General features: G+C 34.3%; 1 protein-coding gene across 4 annotated transcripts in view; it reads left to right on the top strand.

Moving 5' to 3' along the window:
• Positions 1–18,468, top strand: part of Nipped-B (Nipped-B cohesin loading factor) — a 293,544-nt gene extending 275,076 nt beyond the window's left edge. For all 4 annotated transcript variants that reach the window (XM_083117506.1, XM_083117505.1, XM_083117503.1 and 1 more), the window contains 3 exons: positions 346–520; positions 10,870–11,217; positions 17,288–18,468. In XM_083117506.1, coding sequence (XP_082973632.1) covers positions 346–520; positions 10,870–11,217; positions 17,288–17,494 — 730 coding nt within the window. In that variant the 3' untranslated portion in view covers positions 17,495–18,468. The remainder of the gene's footprint in view (positions 1–345; positions 521–10,869; positions 11,218–17,287) is intronic.
• The last annotated feature ends 1,242 nt before the right edge of the window (positions 18,469–19,710 follow it).

Genomic DNA, 19,710 nt, shown 5'->3' with positions numbered 1-19,710 from the left:
TTTTTTCTCTTTTGTTTCCATTCATTTACACTCAGGTGTTTCTAAACACCCCCTCCTCCCATCCTTTGTTGAAGAACACTTAAGTACAGTATAGTTTTGTGTAATTTGATTTTGCTTTCACATCCTAAGGGTACAGTATGACTGCATTCCATCCCAATGACTTGATAATACCTCATTAATCTGGACTTGCAGCTGATTTCATAATTCTAGGTTTTTTGTTTCCCTGTGGTAAGCTAATTTCGGGTGATATATTTATTTATTTTGCAATGTGGATTACATTATAATGCATTAAGCTCTTTTAACATGTTATGGCGATTTTCTGACTGTTGCATTACTTATTTGCAGGAAAATCACACATTATTCACCATCAGAATCTGCAAAGGTATATGAAAAGGCTGTGAATCGACGAAGTAATTCTTCGTTCAGTCCAAAAGCAACACTGTCAAAGCTTAAAGAAGGCTCTCCTTCAGGTGCTTTAGATGCAAATGCGAAGAAGGCTTTGATAGGACAGTATTTAGATGTAAGTAAATAATACATTTTTTATTGTTGGGCACCAAAGTAAAATGTAATTATTTTAATGTATTTTGTTAATTATTTTGTTACCTTTACCCACAGAAACTTAGTCAAATTCTCATCCTGAGAGCTGCATACAGCCCACAACACTTCAACCTTTTTTCTCTCTCTGTACTTCAGTTTTTAATATGAAAGTGGAGGTATCAGAATTTTTACTTAACATGTTGAGTGTCTTCTAAAAATCTGCTCCCTAGTTATAAATCTGGTCAGTATTTCCCTAAAGTGAAAATTTTACTCAACATTCTTTCAAGTATAATGAGAACCTAATTTTCTTTTTTAGAGATATATATGTGTGTGTAATTATCAATGAAATGCAAATTCCTCAAATTGTTTGACCCATTGTGAGGCAAGTTGATCCTAAGTTTTCTCATAACTAATATGTTTTTGTCTGTAAGTTGACAATGTTTGGTAATGTGCATGTCTGTTATAAGGTCAAGTAGAAAGGTCCTGAGTAATAAATAGGACCTCAGTTTCTCAGTGTTACTTTTTCAAAATTGTTTTTTTTTCTTTTCTTTCCCAGCAGTCGTGTTTTTATTGTAGTGCACATTTTTGTCAAGTATACCTAAATTATACCTTTATTATCCTTTAAAATAGTATTTTAATTTCTAGGCCACATGGCCTACGCGTGTTCATGATATTTTACTATGTTATTTTCCATTAAAACTTGCATGATAAATACCGATGCTAGAGCATCTGTGTGATGGTAGGTGACCACTTGGTCTCCATCAACATCATGCCACCATGCTCAGTAATGCCATATGTTTCCTGTACACTTTGTCTTTATCAAAACTGCCTCTCCCTGCTCTGTTTCCCTGTTTCTCACGTAACAAATACCAATGTTATGTCTCTAGTATGGCAGTAGGTGCACACTGGGAGAATTCACACTGAAGAGACAAGTGACATGAGAGTTTCACACCGAACAGACAAGGTGCACATGACACGTGGCAAGCAACACTTGTTTTTTTTTGCTCAGTTCGCATGATGGTACTGATATAATTGCATTAATTAGTTTATTAGTCACCCGAAAACACGTAACAAGAGACATTGTTACATGTAAATCACGTTGTAAAATTTGAAAGTAATTGAAACTTGGGAGAGGCATGTTGTGCATGAGAAAACTGAGAAATAATATGCACTGACCTCAAACTGTATATGCTAGACTTTGCAGCCTGAGTAAAGTGAATACCTAAGCACTAGAGAAAGGCTCTCCAAAATAAATATCCGATAAGATATGTTCTCATAGAACAACCGGTAGCAAGAAACACAACCTAAAACTCTCCAGACATAAAACCTTCACCTAACAAGTCCATCATTGTTACAGGGATTAGAGACTGGAACAAACCGCCTGCATCATTGAATAACAGTATTTGCAATCACCTTCATGAAACGATGTCCTGGTATTTTTTAAAATCAATGCCCTTAGCCCAAGAATTTTTTCTCGTAAATACCTTTACAGTATTTAAGATTTTAAGCATGAATTAACATGTACCTATGAAATTAAATATTGATAAATAAATTCTGGCATAATCATACAGAGTAATAATAGTTTGATTATGTGTGGGATTGTTGACAAATATAAAAATATGGATGATGAAGTGGTAACGTCATCTCCTTGTAATTAAGTGATCCCAGGTTCAATAACCAGTGGAGGCACATAGTGTGGCGGGTCCCACTTTAAACTGTAGGTCGAGTCCTGATAAGTATATTTGTGCATAAAATGGACTTAAAAAACGAAAACTCTCATATCAATGATATATGATATTGGGATTATGATAGTTGTCAACCACTTTCAGCAGAACCTTTCACAGTTCAGTGTATTTGATACGAGGACACGTTATTGGGCCGCAGCCTGGCGGTTGAGAAACAATGCACTAGAATACTTTACCATGTTGACTGATCTATTTTGGACTAAAGTGCCTCCATGTGCTGACTTTTTTCTCAATAAAAGTTGTCACGTCTTAAATGGTTAAAACATGTCCTCTTTACACGATGTTGAAGGCAAATTACAGCCAATAACTGCATCAAAAACTTGATAAAGCTCAAAGAACATTGTGTTTAAATCTTAAAACATTTGTTAAAACATTGTACATAGCAATACCTTATTATATCAACAAATTAGAGGTTCAAACATGATGCCGGTTGGGCTCTCTTCTAGAGTCTAAATATAGCTCTTTGGAATGAAGCATTCACTGCACATATGCAAACAACAAACTGAAGCGACATGATGCACGGTATTGAAAAAATGGCCCAGTTTGAGAGACACGTAAGTAACCTTCAACACGTCAGCTTGCCATGTCTCCAGTTCGAAAGGTTGCATTGATTACTGAGGGTTCGGTTCCAAGCGACACATGTCATGTGTCACATGTTGCATGTCTCTTCGGTGTGAATTCTCCCTTAATCTCCCATTAAACCCCCACCACTGCTCAGTGATGCCAAACGTTCACGTGAAATGTGAAAAATCATGGGAAACATCTACTGTATTTACATGTGTATAATGCACAGTGAAATTTAGGTTCAAGAAATGGCTTTCTTATTCATAGGTCATAAAAGCTGCTGCTATGTGGAGCAAGAGGAGAATATCCTCTTGCACATACAATGAGTCGCCAACCCATGCCACCTCCCTCCACTGTTTTTAGCATCTGTAACCACCTTGTTTATTCTGTGGTAAAGAAAGCGAATATCAAAATTATGTTATGGATTTGCAGCACTCGGGAAGTTATTTTCTATTATTTCTCACCAGACAAAAACTGCAGATATGACTCCCATGGGGCAAGAGGTGCATGCTTGAATTCTACAAGAATGTTTCAAAATGCTCCAATACAAAGTGAAAAATTATGGGAAATGGCCATTTCACTTTCATATTGCTTTCTTTAAAATTATTGTTACTAAGGAAATCCAACCTGGTAATTTGTATTTGCACCTGTTGATATATACGTGTTATAACACAGTGACATAGTGAAAATATGCATGGTTTCATGTTGTCTGTCTGAATTATTCCATGCATAATATGCACCACAGGTTTTGGGGGCAAAATATTTTGAAAAAAGTGTACACATGCATGAGTAAATATGGTATTTACACATGGTTTCATGTAGCTGTTGGAAGTATTCCATGTATGACCATGCACCATAGTTTATTTGAGGATAAAACTTTTGAAAACATGTGCTTTGTACATCCAGTATAAATATAGTAAAGTTTATTTTTAAGCCTAAAGCCCAAGAATGTTTTATGCGCAAAATGTGCATTTTGTTCCAAATTCATGTTAATTTGCGATAACATGTCACTGCATGTACACACACTTTTTTGCAACAATTAACATTTTTCAGTGTTGTCATGTTTGTTTCGAGGTCTCTGGCAACAAATAATTAATTACCATAATATTCTGGACGATCACAATGGTACGGGGTTTCAACCTAATCTGGCAAATACAGTTTTTTTTTATTTATTTTAGAAAAAGCATGGGTCATAAATATCAAATATTGTTGTCACACAATGATTTTGGATACATTACATATTTGTAAGCAGTCTTTTCCTACACCACATGTTACAGTTGATGTCTGGTACAAGTAAGAAAAAAAAAAAAGGTTTTACATAATTTCACTCTAAAACTGGGTTACTTTGACCCTTGCAGTTAACCATAATAGGGACATGCATATTTCATTTTTGATAAAAATCCAAAATGTAAGATTACCCACTATAATATTCATGTTAGGTGAAAGCAAGGATTCAAAGTGCAAATTTTTATAATTCTTTTGTCACGAGACATTACATTTATAGTTTGTTTGCTTATACAACAAATGCTGGATTGTCCTGTGAGCTGCACTAAATCTCAGAACCTTAATTAATTTTGCACTAAAATGTGTGGTGAAAAAAATTGCTTTAAAAATTTACAAAGTTTATAATATGTGACAATTCTGAGTAGAATTAGAAAAATAAAGGGTGCCTGGTTGCCATGTCACCTGGAAATTTTCAAATCCAGTTCTAAAAAGATTTTTTTAATAATTCAAGTTCACTTATGGAAATTTCCATTACCTTTCTTTAAAAAAATGCACAACAGTATACGTGTTTTCATGTTTGTGTGTTTTCTATATCATGTGTGTCAAAAATAAATAAGTAAGTATAAAATCAGAATAATAAATATGCAATTATAAATTTTTGAACTTGATGTTATCTGAATTTTAAAATCTGTAGTGATATGGTAGGAGTCGGCCATATGTTAAAATGTATTACATAGTTTATTTGTTTATTTATGTGGTTACTGTGAGGGAGGGAAAAATATTTCTCAATTACTAAAGTGAAAAAAATACTAAAGTAAATGATAAGTTCCTAGGAATTAACAAACTCCTTTCTGAATTTAGTGCCTGACCCCAATATATATATATTTTTTTTCACTAGGCTCTTGCTACAAGTAATTTTATGCTGGGGAAGCGAAAGCCTGAGAAACAATTATGTTATGTTGCCAGGAATTTTATATTTCTGGCAGTAAAATTTTGAAATTTTGTAACATACTGTTCTATTTTGCTAATAATGAGGAAGCTACCACAAAAATTAAGGAGGCCGGGATGTTAATTATTTTTACAACAGCAGAACGTACACATTTGCTTTGGAGGTTAATGCTGTACTGTTGTATGGCTCCTCAAAGTTCATAAGAACTTCATTGCTTTCGGGCCAATTTACAAGTCACACAAATAAGTAGTTCGGCAAAAACTAAAAGAGAAATTCATATCAACTTCCACAGTCCTTTCTCCAATGTTCACTCAAAATAACGGAGAGTAGTTTTCCAAAACACAATCATTACATTTCCAAGATGCATTTTACAAGATTAACTACAATCTCTAACTACAGTACCCTCTCCAAATGCAACCATCAAAATTGGTGTAACCAGTTTCACCAATGTGTTTAGATGGGTTAATCATGCATATTCCTACTCAGGAAATTCATAAATGAAATTCAAGCAATTTCGTGGAAAATTATTAACCTTTAAGTGGGTATGTGGGGTGGCCACAACACCCCAGGTCTAAAAATTGTTAAAAAATATAGTCTTATAAGTTGGCAACACTGTTCATCTTTCCGTTACCTTCATGTTGTTTACTCCTTGAGGGGTAGGTCTTTTAGTCGCCTGATTGTTGTGTGCTGGTCCACAATAACAAAGAGCTCCGCTTTCTGGGGTGTTATCAGCACCCCACCTACCTACTTGCATATTGTTTAAACTTTATTTTTCTCGAGTAATTTTGCTAATTGTAATCTAAAATCTCAAGTTCCACATGTAAAATGTTAGTGTATACATCGTAAGAATCACATTTCTCCAAAGTGTAAATGCTCTTGCAGATCCTTATCTGACAAGTTTTCTTTAGGTGAACTGTAGTGATATTAAAAAATTATCTGTTTTCTATATTTTTTGTAGCCTCAAATTCATGTTCACGTTTTACCATTTAATTAGTAATGATTAAATATAAATCCTCGTACATTTGTTTGATACATATGCTACTTTTCAGTAACTATTGTGTATTCTGTTTGGAAGGAAAAGTAAAAAAAATATAATAAAATAAGGAATTGTCCCTATAAAATAGAAGGAAAAAGGAAAATTATAAAAATGTCCTTAAAAAGTTTCAAATTTAGTTATTTTCATTATTCACAATCTTACAACCATACAAATAATATAAAATTACATATATTACAATTATAATTGTTAGAAATATAGCTGTAAGTGTATTTTTTTCTGTGGGGTATCGTGAGCACCCCACTACCCACTTGTGTACAATTTGGCCACCTACCTACTTAAAGGTTAACAACAATTGTTTTATTAACTGTAATAACATTTTTTTAATTTGCGTACATGAAGTGACCATAGAACAATCTCTGTTAAGAATTCCAATAAATGTAGTCGCACTTATTGTACACAATCTTTGGTTACGATTATAACAATGTTTCAATGCAAAAATATGAAAGATCAACAACCTGACTCTTTCAGGAGTCGTCCTATATATAAATAAATAATTATTCACAAGTTAGGCTTAAAAGCAACTATACGCGACCCAGCGCATATTTCAAGACACCAGTACTATCTATGGCATGATTCTACTACTAAGCTCAATCTCAAACTGTATTATTTACAATTAAATAGTATGTAATAAATATCATAGCATCTACACGTGCGTAATATTTGCTTTATAGTGCTCGTTTGGGATAATTTAGAATCAAAATTGAAGGTCACAAGAAATTTTGCTTTTGTTCTGCATTACGCATGCCATTTTCGCATAAGTAATCTCTCAGTATTGGGGACCTGCCACCAAACACAAATTGTACAATTTAAGAAATTGCCGGTTCATTATGTGCATCTCTTTCCACTCTTATGCTGACTTTTGAGAGTCGCGATTGAATACGTGAAGTACATAATCTTAAGCACACCTTGCTTATTTTAAAGTGCGCAGTGAATTTCCAATGAGAGAGTTGAGGTGGGGTTTTGATGGTCGAGTAACTATTCATTCACTTTTGCCAATTTCGACACAAAATAATAAAGCACCACTCGTACCTGCATTTTTGCATTATGTCGTCAAATCCTTAAGAATCCACGGCAATCCAGGAATGTAACATGCAACCTTCTTCTGAACGACTTCCTTCCTTCATCAAATGCATGCCGTATTTCGGGAAATTCCAAGTGTTCATCCTGGTAAATCTTTCGTGCGGATTTTGGCGATGTTCTCGAAGTTTCTTTGCATGTGTTTCCTTCTTGTAGACTTTCTTGTACGTATTTCCAGCAACGTACCATCACTTGTATCCTAAAAATGAAGTTCATTTCTGCAGTCAAATACACTTCGTAGCTTGGTCACAATCTGGTCAAAATACTTCATGATTGCAACGCATACGGAACCTTTTGGAAGGAAGAACATGCTACTTCATTGCACGCCGTGCACGAAACTTCTGTATTTGGGGGGAGGAAGAATAGCAAACAGCTGTATGCGATGCGTGATAAGAACGAACTGCCATTTTCTTCCACTCAGCTGGTGCGACGTCGTCGCCTGGTGGCGCATCAAGTTCATTGCTGCTATTGTGCTGCCATCTAGTGGGGTTTGCAGAATTAAAGTCATTTCTTCCTCTGCACAACAAAATGCGAGTAGGAAAGTCGCGATGCAGAAGATTGTGGACGATTTTATATGTAAGTTCAAATAAATCGCCACAACTGGTAGAGTATTCTTTAGGAAGACCACTCCAGCCCAAGAATTAATTACTTTTAATCCAATCTTGTATTAATTAATTAATTAAATGCTCTAAGGTCACATTGCAAAATGTGCAGCTTTATCTTAGTTGGATTCATGGCTTTCTTAGCCCATATTTGAAAGAAAAAAAAATTAATGCTCATGAGAATTATGGACTGGTGCCTGAATTACTTTTAGTTTTCTCTACCCATGATTATGAGTATGCCTATTGGGATGGAAATTATTTTGTTTAGTATGTTCTGGTTGAGTGGCTGAGTGTATAAAGTTGTCGACATTCCATCTCGCACTAAAGTTCCCAGGTTCAAGTCTGGCCAGGGCATGGGTGTTCTTTGTGAGTGCCCCTTCATCAATTCCATCTAATTACCACTTGTCCTCATCATTGCAACCAGCTAAAAGTGGCAGAAATATAACGAAAAATATGTATCCACTCCACACACATACATGTGTGTTAGGGTCTCCCCGATGGCCAAGTGATAGCATCGTCACCTTGTAATCAAGGGGTCCCAGGTTCGATTCCCAGTGGAGGCACATGGCATAGTGGTTTGGATCCCACTTTAACTGTAGGTCCAGTCCCAATTAGCCTTTCTGTCCATAAAAAAAAATTCAGTACCAAAATTTTCATTTATTGACCACCACTAACAGTTAAAAATTACAATGATGAGCAATAACTTTTATAAAAATAAAAATTGTCACACATACTACATTTTGTGATTTGAAGAAGATATGCTTCACTTCTTTTAACATGTAATGGTGAAGATTAACTCTGACATATTTGTTAAAACTGTGTAGGGTGTCATGGAAATGTATTTTAAAACATTAGTAAAACCAGAATTCATGGTCGCAAAAGAACTGTGATTTTGATAGATCAACAATTCTTACTCATACTGATAACCAATAGTTAGGAACACACATATATGCCAAATAAAAATTGACAAAAGCACCAAAAACAGCTTAATCAGTTGTATATAACAGCAGTGAAAAGAAATATTTTGACATTATCCTGCATTATAAATGGAAACAACATACAAAAAATTGCTATAAATTGGTAAGCTGGTTAATTATGTGTGAAAGGAGGAGGAGAAATAAAAGACAATTTCCTTCTCATTGCTACTGTTAACTGCAAAAATTAGAAACCTTCCCAATTACAACTTTCATTGTTTAATTTTCAATTGGATTTCATTTAATGTAAACATGAACCTCTTTGAGATTTGAAGCTTCTGGAGAAGTTTGAAAATCTCACCTGCTGCTTTCCCTACCTTATTAGTGCAATGACAGCCACTCGATTTTCATACTCTTCCCATTCCATCCTGACCTGTATCCCAATCACCTTCTCCCATCTGCAGCTCACAACACAGTGACTCAGGTCTTACAGCTCACTGTGGGCAGGTGTTGCCCTTGCCCTGAGGGTGTCCAGCCAGCTTCCAAAGCTGTAACAGTATTTATGATTCTGAAAGCTACACAGGATGTTCCATGATTTTACACCTTCTATCAGAATGTTTTGCATCATTGATCAAAATGCGAAGTTCTGATGGGAGTTTGAGTGCACACCTACTGTAGCATCATCCATTTCTAATGTGAGAAAAATTTACATCACCAAATAAAGTGGCACTGTTTTGGTGGAGATCAAGTGTGCATGTATCATCACACCCATGCTGTAACATTGGTATTTGTCGTGCAAGAAATATTTTCCATTGCCTAGTGAAGTTTCATGGTTTTCACTGAGATCAAGTGCACACCTACCATCAAATGGAAGTCTTATGTTCTTCTTATAGGTTCTCATAACCACTTTTTGTAGATGCAAAATAATCTAACACAGGAATTTTGCATCAGATGGAAGTTGTAACATTGGTATTTATCATGCGAGAAATATTTTGCATTACTGACGTAAGTCCCATGGTTATGGTAGAGATCGGGTGGGTGCCATAACATCAGTATTTTTTGCATGAGAAATGTTTTGCAGTACTGAGCAAGCTTTTGCAGTTTTCACCAAGATTGAGTGTGCACCTACCATCACATGGGAGCCATAACATCAGTATTTGTCATGCTAGAAATAGTAAAAAATAGCTTCTTATAAAATAATTTCCAATATATGAAACTGCCAGGAACAAGCATAGGCCATGTGACCAAAATTGAAAATACTAGTTTAAAAGCACGATGAAGGTATAATTTTAGGAATTTTTGACAGAAAAGTGTGCTGAAATATAAATGCAAATTTGGGAGAAGATAACATCAATTTTGGTTGAGGTTCCTAGAAATAGGTCATGTGATATTATTGGCTAGTCACTCTTTTGAGCCTTAGTACTTTCTGAGAAATCAATAGCTTACACAGATGTGCTACCATTGTATCAGGGTACTTTTTCACTTCAGCTGATTAGTATGCTAAAGAATATTTAGTATGGTTGTAAGAAAATTTTACCACAGGTAGCACAGCAGACATTATTTACTTCAATCTAAACACTTATTTCTTTATGTGCGTGTGTCAGTTTATCATTGAAAGTGTTTCATCTTTCTTTTTTTTATTATTTTACCTGAGAAGAAAACATATTATGATAGTGAATTGTTGTTCGACAATATCTGGTAGATCTGGGATGGAAATTATTCCATTAATGTCCCTGCATAAGTAGCTCTGGTAGTAAAGCTAACTGACACATGGCATTCATCCCATCACCTCCGCTGTTGCTGAGATCAAGAATGTGGAGACTCATCTCCAAAACCCCCGATGTGCCTTCACATGACAATGCACAAGGGATAACTTTCTCCCCCTTTTTACCTTTTTTTTTAAGAAAAAATATTTTTATCCCACTCAAAACCTTCGTTAGAAAAATATGCAAAAGAAAATAAAGCAGAACTCAAGCATGCTCCTTTGTATTACCTTTGCAATAGTCTTGATTTCTTAATACACTGTTGAATATAGTAATGCCATCTAGATGAATTTGATAATATGAATCCTGAAGCACATCCATAAGAGCTCTTTTTCTAGTATATGAAGTATTTATTGGGATTTGTTTGTTGATTACCAAATATGTGCTCCCCCTTTTTTTATATATATATTTACTAATGAGTGCTCCTTTTTCGTTAGTTTAAACAGTTGATGCTGAAGTTTGATCCTGATGATCCTGATGATGATGATGTGGATGCAGCTGGTAACAAATCAACAAAAGTGAATCAGGGTAATGCTCCAGGCCAGTCTGTGACTAATGAAGAAAGTGGTGCATTAGATAGGGGTCGAGAAGGTGTGAAATTTAATGTAGGAAAGGATTCTTCTGGAGGTGAGAAGGAAAGCCTCAACAATAGTGTACAAGATGGCATCAGTGTTGAAAGTATACAAATTGCTCCAGGGAAAGTCGAAAGAACTTTAGCTTTGCATGAAAGCAGTGCGACAGGGAACATTCAGAGAGGTCGCCATGGAACACAGTCAGATTATAAGGTGAGATTGTGATCTTTGCAGTTTATATTTGTAAACTCCTGTTCAGATAAAGTGACACAAACTTCAAATGTCCCAACATTATAAAATGTGCCACTTTATGTGAACAAGAGTGTATCTCTGTTGTGAGCTCTGTTGATAATAATAAATTCGTTTATTTTTTTGTTAACTGGGTATTTTTGAGGCCAAAATAATTCTTTGTTGTTAATTTTAGTTGTTCCAGGGTCATTCCATATCAAGTCATACAGAAAAAGTAAAAAGTGTAACCCACCATGTCAGATTTTCTTCAAATTTGCTACATTTGTTCCTCATGTGGTCTTGCAAAAGGGTATAAAGTAACCGAAACACTCATCTGACAAAAAATGGGAATCATTCGTTCATTATTTCAAAATCTCATTGCTGCTCGCTTAATTGTTAGAATTTGTTGAAAATTTGCATTTTTGAAAACAAAATTTTATCAAATTTTGAACCCCAAAGAATTCTCTCTAGGACTAAAAAACAATTTTCAAAACTTTAGCAGTCAATTTCAAACTACTTTTTTCACTACTTTATCCACTTTCAAAATGGATGAATATTCCTACAGCAATAGCCCAAAATCCGTAATGGAGAAATGTGGAGAAACAAACTACACTTTGTTAATCCCCCTCCATTGTGTTATGTGAAGACCAGAACACACAGTTCCTAAAGTGGCATCATTTGTGTGTGTGTGTTTGTTTGTTTTTCTACTCTTGTTTGAATTATTTATATAAAGAATTTTACTCATTTTTAATTGAATGAATGATTTTAGTTGGCAAAAAAACAACAACAAATATACAGGGTGATTCAAAAGTCAAGCACTATAGGACAAGTGCTGATAGCAAAAAATTGAAAAAGCAGAAAGTTTTTGGAAATATGTGCTTGAATTTTCAATGTAAAATACTCCATTGAGGCTGCACATTGGTATGAGCTGCATTCATAAAAAAATGCCTTGTTGCCATTCTTTGTTTTTAAAGAGGGCATTTTCATTACCGCAAAATCATAGTGTACTAGATAGAAGAAAAACTTGGCAATTCTTAATCAGGGTGGTTACTCTCCGGGTATTCCTTGAATTTCTAAAATTATGCATGAATTAGGGCTCCAAGAATTCTGCGTGAATTTTTCTCCTTAGACGTGAAAAATTTCTACTTTTATTAAACCAAATCTAAGGCAGTTTTTCACCGTTTAGCTTTTATTTTTATCGAGGAAGGAAAAGAAAGCTGTGTGGAAAATAAAACAGAATTCTCTGAATCAGTGTACTTTGTTAGTGTCCTTTGCAGAACAATCTACATGACAGATGGAAGATTATTGCAAGATAAGATGGTTACATAAATTTGAGTTTAAATTCTCATACAATAACAATTTTTTGTAGATTAGTATATCCCGTAACATTTGTGACGTGTTTGTAGATGTATTTTGAGTCCGCACCTTAAATTAAAATATTTTAAATATGTATACCATTTAATTGAATTGGATTAGATTTTTGGATTCCTTCTTGTACCTTTGAATTTTTGGAAAGTTTGCCTTGAAAACTGGGAATTATACACTTGAATTTTATCATAGCCTTTTAGGGTGGACCCAGTTAATGTACCTAGTACAGAAATCGACGAAGACCTGCTAAATGAAAGCATTTGTTCTAAAATGTGATTTTGTGTTGGATAACAATTTTCTGAAAGGCATTAGTAGTTGACCCCCTCAAGGAATTGTTCTTTGTAATTTTATACAATCATGTAAGTTATAAGCGATTCTGTAGAAAAACATTCACTTAAACATATGTTAGAGGTTCATTAACAACCAATAATATTTTAAAAAATTCCAAAAATTTATAAAGCTGGGTTATACATTTATTAGGAAATGAACTAATATATTTGAATACTTGCAACACTGACATTATTGCCTCAACCCTTTCAGCTAGGTGCACAGCAGTAAAGTGATGTCTGAAATCCTTGTGGGCTACACTGTAGCTAATTGTTTCGGCCACAATTTTCTTGCTCGTGTGCGCACACTGGCTCCTTTGGCGTCTAAAAAAAAAAAGCAAACAGTTCTGAATAACTTCTTCAAAACGAACAAAAACCACATGATAAGTAAAAGAAAAGTGAACCCCTTCCTTCTCCTACAACAGCTCATTATCCGCCACTGGTGTGCATGGTAATGCGATAATTGCAGAATTCAGGTCCCTCTTCCTTGTTTGAATGCAGCTGTCTGGATAGGAAATATTGCCCGTATTATTGTCTCTTGCATGGTAAAAGGTAATACAAGGATAATTTTTTTTTTCACACTGCTGATAGAAGTTCGATCTTCGACAACTGCGTTATCTTTAAAATGCCCATGATTTCCCTTCTGACACCTGCTGCTCTAACTTCCAGCCGGTCTCATGGTGTTTACGCTGCAGCTGGCGCCAGTGTTTAGTCTAGCGTCTGGAAAGCTCTCGCTTGCCGGTAACTGCAATGACTCATCCAGTGGGAAGGAATAAGCGTCATTGTTTTGAATCTCGCAAAGCCATGTAATCCCCGCTTTTCTTCAGAACCATTAGCGTGCTGCTGTTAAAAAAAAAAAAGAAAAAAAACCTGCAATGCTCAATGTAGGAATACGAGAGGAAAAGCTTTCGCGGAGCGAGTGTTTGACCTCCAGAATACTCCTGAAACCTACAATAAATTGTCGATTAATCTGAAAATACGCAAGTTTCGTAAAGCTTGTTTTTAGTTGATTTTATGCTGATGAGCTAAGCGGGATTAAATATACAGTTTGAAGTGGGATCCAAACCAGAGTGATTATCGAGTGCGGCACGTGTCCTAGGATACACATTCCGTGCAAACAGATCGCAAGTTGTGTGTTTACTTTTCAGAGTGGATTACAATGCAAGTTGAGGAAGAGTTTGAACTGATCCCTGCAAAGGGGGAGGGGGGGGGGGCGATTATGAAATTAACTGAAGCAAAGAATACGTGACTTTTTTACGATGTCTTTTTAACAGCCGAACCAGAACGAAATTTACAGCCCCGATTTTTTTGTTTTTTGCCAGGGAAAGGTTGTGTTCTCTCCCAAGAGAATCTTCTCTTACCAGTTAATCCTGTAACGGACAATGTTCTAGTGAACGCACATAAAATCCAATATTCATTCTGTCCGATTATCTCCCGTCTCTTGCTTGCGCCAGTGACTACCGTCAAGATTCTTCCGAGTTTCACTTCTTGCAGTAAACGAGATTGTTTTCCTTTCCCTAGGTATCCGTGCAAACGGGTTTCTTATGAACTAAAATTGTAAGAATTTCGTGGAAGAGCAACGACTTTGCACAATTAAAAGAAAATACCGTTTGTTAAAAGACTTTTTGCCACAACATGCATCCCGTGCATAACCGGTTGTATAACTAGGCAGGATAAATGGTGTTAACCGTCTCCTTGGAATCTTTGTGTCCGCGTTAAGCTCAGTGTTCTCATTTTGTGTAACATTTTTTACACTTTCTTAAAAACGTACAATATTATTATATAGTACATATAAAGCTTATTTTCTGAGCTACCACCAAGTATAAAACATCCTTTGTGGGGGGAATTTATACTCTACTTTATTTACACCTGAAAACAGGCGCAATCTTGAAAAGTTTGGATAACTCGAAGTCGTTTAATACGAAGTTGACATTTTTTGGTCCCTTGAACTTCGTATTAACGAGGTTTTCCTGTATATGTTTTTAAAAACTGCTTGTTCGAAAGAATTCTGCTCTTGGAGTTCAAGATTTCCATGAAGTTAACATGTGCCACCCGTTCCCATACAGGTTTTCTTATCAGCTGTTACCATGTGACTAGACTCTTGACTTGGAATTCTATTTTTGTTGCTTGCATGGGAGGCATGATGATCAGGAGGGCAGAGGAAGGGCAATGCACCCATGGTGGTGATAGAGTGCGCATCTTCCATCATACGGGAGCAAATTCATTGATATTTTTTGGGTGAGAAATAATGGAAAATGACTTCTCAATAATTGTTTCCATGCTAGAAAGTTGTCATGAATGGGTGATAGCAATCACAAATGGATGGTAACATTTCCTGCTCACTGCATATAACACATATTACGAACGGGCATAAATACAAATTACGCCCATGGGTTTTACAATGTTTGCAGGGAAACATCACAAACCACTTAGTCAAAAATGGCTTCCACAATGTAAAACCTTTACTGTCTGATGCTTCTGCCTTACTTTTTTAATATTCTTGTACATGTATGTTAGGTAGGCAGCCAAGTTGGATTTCTTTATCATTAATAATAAATGAAACACTTACAAAATTGAAATTACTGCTTCTCATGTTGTTTCACCTTCCATGGGAACATTTTTCATGCAAAGCAAACCAGCACCATTGTGGTGGTGATCGAGTGCATATAGGAGCCATATCATCAGTATTTGCCCTGCCAGAAATAATGGAAAATAACTTCCGGAGCCAGTTTGGTGTGCTTAATATAGAGAAAGAAGGGGAGTGGGGGCTTGTGTGAATTGGTGACTCATCGTATATAGGGGATGGATGATATTCCATCTTGGTCCGCATAGCAACAGGTGACTCATTGAAGATGCATGCAGTTCATTCTTGATGAAGATATCAACAGCTGTATGACCTACAACTAAATAAGACTTTTCTTGAACCTGAATTGTGCTGTACATTTTATTCGAGATATAATTTTTTCTCACTTTTCTCCATCAAAACCGGTGTTTGCATTATACACACGTAAATACAGTATATAGTACTAGTTTTCTTTCTATGTGTACCTAATTTTACCATTTTAATTATCTTTCAATAATACGTTTTTCTCAGTTATACATTTTCCCCCTTCTGTCCCTCATAAAACATATAAGGGTCATTCCATGTCAATTCACTCAATGAAGAACCAAAATGTCACCCACCAACATGGATTTCAATGAAATTTTGTACCCTTTTGGCTTTGACCTAGCTAAGAAACTGGATCAATTTTTCCTTCTCTCAGCCTTATACTTTTACAGTTACAGGAGGTCAGCGTTTTCAGGATTTGCTGATATATGTTGCTCCTGGCTCTTCGTTGCAGGAGTGTAGTACATTCATAAAATAATTATATTAACCCTGACTCAACCTTCCCTATTTTTCTGGTGTCATTACTACCGAACACATTTTTCCATTGAAAAATAGAATTACTAACAAGTTAAAATGATATACATTCCTTATTATGTTAAAGGTAACATATGAGTGTTCTGTTGTCTTACTCTATCAGAAATCTAACTGAGAATGAAGAACAGTCAGTGAACTTTGAGAAGACAATAAATTGTGTGCAAGCGATTATAATTATAATAAAACTGAATACACACCTGTATTTCTCATGAAATTCTGGCACATTTTGATGTCACGTGACCACTTTCCATTTAAAATAAAAATACATTGACTCCCAAGATGGCAGCCATCTTGATAGCATGGCCTTGGTAGTTTTACCCCTCACCCACATCAGTTTTTGCAACATTGGATTGGTTTGTATCAGTCCATCTTTCTTGTATAGGGGTGGTTACAAACTATTGGCACACGACACAAAATGACCCAATTATGCGAGAATGATTCCGAGTTATGATAAAACTGAGTTTATAATCATCTTTCTCATCAAATTCTAGCTCATTTTGATATATAACATTATACCTCACCCACATCATGTTTTGTAACATTGGATTTGTTTGTATCAGCTTGTGTCTTGTAAAGAAGTGGTTGCAAACTGTTGGCCCACCCTGTATACAAATGTGTGTAAATCTTCTAAATATATGTTTTAGCACAAAAATTCATGGAGTTAGTTTTCTGTAATAGTCTTAAATATAATTATTGTTACTCTGTTGACAGTTGTAATCAATTAAGAAAAGTCATGGTAATATGCAATATCAGTGTATTTAATTCAATTTGAAATGAATTTTTTTTTCAAAAAATTAAAAAACGAAAAATTTCACTTCTGAAATTGAAAAACATTCTTTTTGAAAATTGACTAACTTATGCACCAATCCAATAGATCAAATTTTGAAATGTGTGTATTTAAAAACTTTGTTCTACAACCAGTTTCTCTCTTTCTTTTTAGGATGTTCCTCAAAAGATACCAAAGTTAACTATAGTTCCACCAAGGCCACCAGAAATCAAAGACTCCAAACACCATAGGTCTCATAAATTGCATAAATCAGAAAGACATAGAAAGCATAAACATAAAAAGAGAAGAAGAAAGTTTAATAGTGGTGATGAAGATGAAGATAGTGAAAATGAATTCAGTGATCCAGACTTTTTAGTGTAGTATAAGTGAATTGTACATAGTTTCAGTAACAAGTCAGTGTGTGATTCAAAGTGAACTTGAAAACTCGGGATATTTATGAAATTAAAAGTTTCATTGAATTACAATTGAGACACATATTTCATAGTGTCAGACACCATGAAACTTACAAGAACTTAACTGTGTTACATACAGTGATCAAAGGATTTTGCTGTAAAAAGGAAAAGAAGTTAATTAAATATCTTTGAATGACTTTTTAAATCCTTAGTACATTGTAAATAACATTATTGTACATAGAAATAACTAAATTATAAACTCAAGTGTTCAGAAATCTGTACACAGATGCAAAGAATGAGAGTAGATGATCATGGTGTTGGTTACTTGAAAGAGAAATTAAATTTTAACACAGCTTGCATAAAGTTTCCTATCATGCAAGCGTGAAATATTGGATGACTTCATAAGTGCAATGGATTGTTTTTTAATATTTATTTCTAGCACAAACAAGAGAAGACAGTCCTTGATGCCTAAAGAATAATATAAAATATTTTCAACAAATATTAGAGTAGTTTATAATATATTGAAGAATTGGTCATTGTTGATTGGCGTTGATAAAAAAATATCACATTTTATAATTTGTGGGAAAAAGCATTGTTTACACCTTAGATAGTTTCAGGACATCATGTGCAGTTAAAGGAGAACACTGCATGGTAAAATCTAATATATATATTTTTTCTTTGGCAGACACAGATCATGCATTATCTAAGCAATACTAGGTTGAAGGTTTTGGTAAGTATAAATATTGGGTGTTGAGTCTATTTCACATTTAGTGGCATTGTAGCCATTAAATTTGAAATATATTGTTCTTAGTTTAACAGAATGATGAGCTCAACACAATCTATTTTTAATCAAGATTATAATTTATAATGAAATAAAAATATCTTCAAAGAAAATTAGAGGAAGTTGTACAAACATAAAGGTTGGCATTTTCTTTTTCTTAAGATACTGTTTTAATTTAAAGGTTTATTTAGAAATGGTCTGCATGAACTGACTTTACAGTTGATTTTTTAAAACTGTTTGAAAAATGTACAAGTCTAATAGATTTCTCTTTACTTTGAAAAAAGAAGTGTTATGTTAATATTTGAAATCCTCACAAAGTCTGATGTCATAAAACATGCCACTTGCATAAAGAAATTTTAAGACAAGTGTTTCTTTTAATAAAATACAAATGTATTGATTACACACAATGTACATACATGCATATATATATATATTTATGTATGTATGTATGTATGTATGTGTGTAAGTTTCTCAACAGAATTATATTTTTAAAATGTTAATAAAATATTGACTAAAAATAAGATGTGACAAATGGTTGTAGTATGTTTTTTTTTCTTCAGAAACTCTAATTTTTCTTAATTTCAGAAGGAAATATCTACAAATCTTTCTCCAGTTGAATTAAATGTAGCAAATTAACTAGATTGAACTTTGGATTATTTCCAATACTTTGCATCCCAGAATTGTGTTCATCATTTGTTCACACTTATCTTTGGTTTCTGCTAGGTTGCATAGTTTAAAAATTAAATGAAGTTTGCTATTCAAGGAAGTGATACCTACAGTAATTTGCATTTTCCCATTTATCATTACCTCCATCATCACTAGAAAGGTAAACAAGCAAGAAAAAGTATTTATTTACTACAAAATAACACATCAAAATGTTTTCATAAGGTGGGACGGACTATTTGCTTTCATATTAAAGATACATATATATATATACTGAGTCATTAACTTATTGTCATTTGCATTTTCTAGAAAAAATATAGAATAAAATTGTGTTGATTGTATTTTTTACAATACGAGCATATTTTTTTACCTTAACCTAGTTAATGAATGTGTTTTGTAATTAACATAAAATTTATTTGCTTGTGAGAGGAATCATGCATGGTTGAACACATGTACCTCTTCTCTTATTTTGCATTGTATATGTCTTACTGTTGTGTGCACACTCCTGTGTATATATATATATAAAACGTTAATTTCTCCCCATTTAAAAGTTTTATGGTTAACTTTACCTTGTGAAAAAGAAAATATCATAATATTTTGTATAATTTTTGTACATGCATTTATTTATTAAGGTTAAAGGTTTTTTATTTGCTGAATGGAACACACTATATATGTAGGTAACACTGCCACTGGATTATTTAAAAAATGGAAAGGTATACCTTGAAACTGGTTACACAAAA

This window comes from Lepisma saccharinum, chromosome 2 (assembly GCF_977018435.1).
Source record: "Lepisma saccharinum chromosome 2, izLepSacc3.1, whole genome shotgun sequence".
NCBI lineage: Eukaryota > Metazoa > Arthropoda > Insecta > Zygentoma > Lepismatidae > Lepisma > Lepisma saccharinum.
Note: the sequence above shows the minus strand (reverse complement) of the source record. Positions and strands in the feature narration are given on the sequence as shown.